The sequence below is a fragment of the Nansenia antarctica genome, assembly GCF_963989245.1.
Source record: "Nansenia antarctica genome assembly, chromosome: 20".
NCBI lineage: Eukaryota > Metazoa > Chordata > Actinopteri > Argentiniformes > Microstomatidae > Nansenia > Nansenia antarctica.
Window position 1 is genome coordinate 1,197,126 of NC_137693.1, and position 5,520 is coordinate 1,202,645.

Here is a 5,520-nt window from a genome sequence, read left to right on the forward strand (position 1 = left end):
ACACAAAAGAGGGAGGCCCAGAAACAACATGGAGGCGAACCGTCGAAGGAGAAATGGAGGAGGGAGGTGGAACAGCATTGAGGAGGAATCAAATGACAGATACATGTATAAGTGGAGATCCTTAGTTCTTGCCCTATGTGCCACTCGACAAGGCGACAAGGACTAAGTAATGAAGTAAGTTCATTAAGTTCATTATGGTCACATCAGTGAGTCAATGAGAGGGACATAATGACAAGTGCAGTTTTATCTTTTATTTTCGTTTTAACTTATAGTTTATCTCTTGTTGGCAGTCAAAGTACATAGGACTTCGTTTTTTTACAGTACACACACTCTCTCTTTTGCAGTAAATATTTCATACAAAGGCCGATGTGAGCTTATACATATTTGGTTGTTTTGCGGTAAAGGTATTTCCCTGATAATTAAACCTCATATCACAGTGTTATAGAGTGACAGTACGCGGATACGAGGCTCGTGTTTAGATCATATTTGCAAAACCATTCCCCTCCCCAGTCCAGAAAGCTCAAGTGAACACTAGAACATCAATGAAATGAATGACATGTGGTAATCATTGCACTGCTCTTGTGAAATGTGCACCCACTGTTGCCAAAGAGACATGGAATTCTCACACACACACACACACACACACACACACACACACACACACAGACACACCTCACATGGGAATGGTTTCTGCTACAGTACGTAATATAGATATCATATAAAGTGCTTTTCCTCTCAAAAATAATTGTTAGCTCTATTTAAGTTTAAACATGACTGGTGAGGGGACTATAGGGATGTGGTCTATGATGCCATTAGAGTGATGTCATTAGAGTGATGTCATTAGAATGATGTCATTAGAATGATGTCATTAGAATGATGTCATTAGAGTGATGTCATTAGAGTGATGTCATTAGAGTGATGTCATTAGAGTGATTGTCATTAGAGTGATGTCATGAGTGAATCTTCTCCGCTGTGGTCTGGGGTTGAAGCAGCTTCAGGCTCCTCCTCTTATGAAGGCCCCGCCCCTGTTGTTCAGACTCCTCCTCTTATGAAAGCCCCGCCCCTGTTCAGACTCCTCCTCTAGGAAGACACAGCGTCGTTGAAAGCACATTTGCCTTTTCTGCAGGGGGGGGAAAGGTCACATTTAGAAAACACTCAAAGCCCAGCCAGCATAATAATAATTAATAACTATTCATAACTAAGAATTAAACACTACTACATCATTACTACATCATTACTACAGTATTATTGCATCACTATTACATCATTACTACAGTATTATTGCATCATTACTACATCACTACTACATCATTACTACAGTATTATTGCATCATTACTACATCATTACTACATCATTACTACATCATTACTACATCACTACTACATCACTACTACATCATTAATACATCACTACTACATCATTACTACATCATTACTACATCATTACTACATCGTTACTACATCACTACTACATCATTACTACATCACTACTACATCATTACTACATCATTACTACATCACTACTACATCATTACTACATCATTACTACATCATTACTACATCACTACTACATCACTACTACATCATTACTACATCATTACTACATCATTACTACATCATTACTACATCATTACTACATCACTACTACATCATTACTACATCATTACTACATCATTACTACATCATTACTACATCACTACTACATCACTACTACATCATTACTACATCACTACTACATCACTACTACATCATTACTACATCATTACTACATCATTACTACATCACTACTACATCGCTACTACATCATTACTACATTACTGCTACAGTATTACTACATCATTACTACAATGCTGTATGTGTTACTGTACCTGCAGACTCTGGTGGAACACTCAATGTTGTCCCGGCAGTAGGCCCTGTTGGGCTTGGCCCCCATGATCCTCCACAGCGGGGACCTGCGGGCCCTCCTCTCCCCCAGAGGCCTGGCCTCCTCCTGGGGCCTCAGCGCAGCGTCGCCAGCCCCGACTGGCCCAGCACACACCTGCCCAGGTAGAGAGTAGAGGTACAGAACACATCAACACACCTGCCCAGGTAGAGAGTAGACGTACAGAACACATCAACACAACGTACAGGTCTCCCTCGAAAATCTATTTTTAAAATCTATTTTAAATCTCAAGGGACCTACTGGTTAACACTAGAACAGCCATGCGTTTTTACCTACTAAAAGAGCTCGCCTCTTCACAGTGCTCAAGTTGCTATTTACACACAACGACCACTAGTTAGCCGCTTGTAAATTAGCCTGCTTCCTACACAGAAAAACTGCAAAATTATTATTATTATATTAAATATTAGCTTATCCTGATGTAATTTAGAAAATGTAAGGATACTGGGTGGTAGACCACACATATCTAGGAAAAGTCATGAAAGGAGGGTCCTGAAATTTGAAATTTTGCAAAGATATAACATTCCTTTACTCACAGGGGTCATGACCCCTCACGGCTGTTCTGTTATTTGTTAAGTACAGCAGCCTAGCGACACACCTGCCTAGGGGAAGGGGGGCTGACGTACGGTAGCCAAGCAACACACCTGACATTGTTGCAAAAAAAATAATATAATGTAAATCCTGACCAACAATGTTTTATTTTACCTGATGCATCAGAAATAGAGCCAACAGTCCCAGGGCTGCTCTGCGGTAGTCTGGACCCAGCATGGTGATGTGATCCTGGGGTAGGGTGGTGGTGAGGAGGGGCTGGTGGTGGTGTGTATCCTGGGGTATCCTGGTGGTGAGGAGGGGGTGGTGGTGTGTATCATGGGGTATCCTGGTGGTGAGTAGGGGGGTGGTGGTGGCTATCAGCGACGTGTCTGCTCCTGTCCACTGAAGCGTGAGATAGTGTTGGAGAACTGCCCTTATATACCCTCTGTCTCTCTATCTCCCCCTGTCCTGTCCTGCCCCCCCCCCTCTCTCCCTCTCTCTCTCTCCCCTCTCCCACCCCCCTCTCTCTCTCTCTCTCCCATTTTTCAGTCTCTCTCCCTTGTTCTCTATCTCTCTTTCTCTCCCCTCCCTCCCCCCTCTCTCTCTCCCCCCCTTTCTCCCTGTCCTCTCTCTCCCCATTTTTCTCCCCCCCCTCTTTTTCTCTCCCCCTCCTCATCTCTCACCCCTCTCTCTTTCTCCCTGAACATCTGTGTCTCGAGCCATGTCAAATATTTGATGATGGTCGTCAGAGATAAGCTGTGTGCTGTGGTGGCGCCCTGGCCCTGGCAATGCAGAGCAGAGAGCAGAGAGCTTAGGACCCGGACCAGACCCAGACCCAGATCCGGACCAGACCCAGACCAGACCAGACTAGATCCAGACCCAGGCCCAGACTAGACCCAGACCCAGACACAGACACAGACACAGACACAGACATCAGTTGTTCGCTCGCTGCTTCAGAATATATGTATATATTGTAGGGTCTTGTAGGGTCATTCTCATTGATCTGTCTGTCTGTATCTGCTGTTTGTTTTGAGTGAATCATATTAAATCAATCATATCGATATAAATGTACAGAACATACATACAACAATACAGTTGACAATATCGCTAGGGTTACAGTGTCACAGGTCACATGACCACCTCCAACTGTCACATCACCATGGTGACGGCAGAGAACTTATGAACCTTCTCAGCCCAAACAGAGAGTAAAGTCGACTCTCTCTTTGACAGGGGGAGGCTGGCGGAGGTAGAAATCGGAGGCATGAGGGCATGAGGGACCATGGTACCGTTCCTTACTCCATTCCAGGCCTTACAATGAGACCCAGCCTCCGATGTCTACCTCCACCAGCCTCCCCTGTCCTCCCATGTCTACCTCCACCAGCCTCCCCCTGTCCTCCCATGTCTACCTCCACCAGCCTCCCCTGCTCTCTGATATCTACCTCCACCAGCCTCCCCTGTCCTCCCATGTCTACCTCCACCAGCCTCCCCCTGTCCTCCCATGTCTACCTCCACCAGCCTCCCCTGTCCTCCCATGTCTACCTCCACCAGCCTCCCCTGTCCTCCCATGTCTACCTCCACCAGCCTCCCCTGTCCTCCCATGTCTACCTCCACCAGCCTCCCCTGTCCTCAGATGTCTACCTCCACCAGCCTCCCCTGTCCTCCCATGTCTACCTCCACCAGCCTCCCCTGTCCTCCCATGTCTACCTCCACCAGCCTCCCCTGTCCTCCCATGTCTACCTCCACTAGCCTCCCCTGTCCTCCCATGTCTACCTCCACCAGCCTCCCCTGTCCTCCCATGTCTACCTCCACCAGCCTCCCCTGTCCTCCCATGTCTACCTCCACCAGCCTCCCCTGTCCTCCCATGTCTACCTCCACCAGCCTCCCCTGTCCTCCCATGTCTACCTCCACCAGCCTCCCCTGTCCTCTGATATCTACCTCCACCAGCCTCCCCTGTCCTCCCATGTCTACCTCCACCAGTTTACCCTCTGTGCCTCCGAGCTTTCATCATGCCTGATCTTTGGTCGGCTCTCTGCTGTGTATGCACACTGAGCGCCCCCGCCCCCCCCCAACCCAACCCAAGTTCAACAGTCTAGAAACGTGAAACGTGTCTCTTATCTAACAAACCTAAAGAGAGACTCGCTCTACTTTCCACAGGTCCAACCCACAGCATTTCAGCATTTCATAATTGATTGTCACAACCATCAACATCAGCATTGACCTTTTTATGTCATCAGAGGCTGTCGTTCATAGCGTGTTGTCCTCACTCAGGTTCACTCACCCTAGCCTAGCGGGTGAGGAGAATGCGATCAGACGCCACTAATGCTAAAGGGAACCGTGTTATTCAGTAATAGGAGGTAGCATCACATTGTGACGGTAAAGCGTAACATCCGTAATACTGCGTCATTAGACACAGGCAGTGTCAGGTGACCAGGTCAGCATCAGGTCATATGGGATGTATTTTCTAATGGTGAAATAACAAAGTAGATAGTGAGTTTAGAATCCCTCTTGATGTAAATAAATGTCCACAATTACTTCTTATGGAATCCAGCTCTCATGGAGTAACGGGACAGAGAGGCCAATATGTGAAAGACCCAGTAACCCCTCGATCTGCAGGACAAGTTGACCATTCTCCTCCATCATCTCCCCGTAGTAGTCTGAGTCTCTATGGTACCAGTAGTCTGGTACCGGGTCATACACTAGACCCAGACCCAGGCCCAGACTAGATCCAGACTAGATCCAGGCCCAGACTACGTAGATCCATCCCTGGATGTGGGACCAGCTGTGCTGCAGCAGCTCCTGTCCGTGTGGTGCCTCGGGCCTCAACCTTTGCTCCCACTTTCACTGTGTGTGTTTGTGAGTCTTGGCTGCCTGTCATATCATCATATCACAAGATAAGGCCAGAGTCTAGAAAGCCCTCAGTTCTCAGAATGGTATATCAGGACATGACACAGCACCGAGGCCACCCCCTGTGACCTCGTTCACCTTCTGACAGAAGGTACCAGAGAACCCAGGCCCGGTCCAACAGACCCCCACCCCCCCACCCGCCTCCC

General features: G+C 47.4%; 1 protein-coding gene across 1 annotated transcript; it reads right to left on the reverse strand.

Moving 5' to 3' along the window:
• Window positions 1-236: 236 nt before the first annotated feature.
• On the reverse strand, window positions 237-2,868 carry LOC308174313 (liver-expressed antimicrobial peptide 2-like). The gene is made up of 3 exons (XM_080549393.1): window positions 2,645-2,868; window positions 1,869-2,038; window positions 237-1,120 (listed from the first exon to the last, which is right to left on the reverse strand). The coding sequence occupies exons 1-3, from the start codon at window positions 2,705-2,707 to the stop codon at window positions 1,081-1,083; spliced, it is 273 nt and encodes a 90-aa protein (XP_080405519.1). The 5' UTR covers window positions 2,708-2,868; the 3' UTR covers window positions 237-1,080.
• Window positions 2,869-5,520: the final 2,652 nt, after the last annotated feature.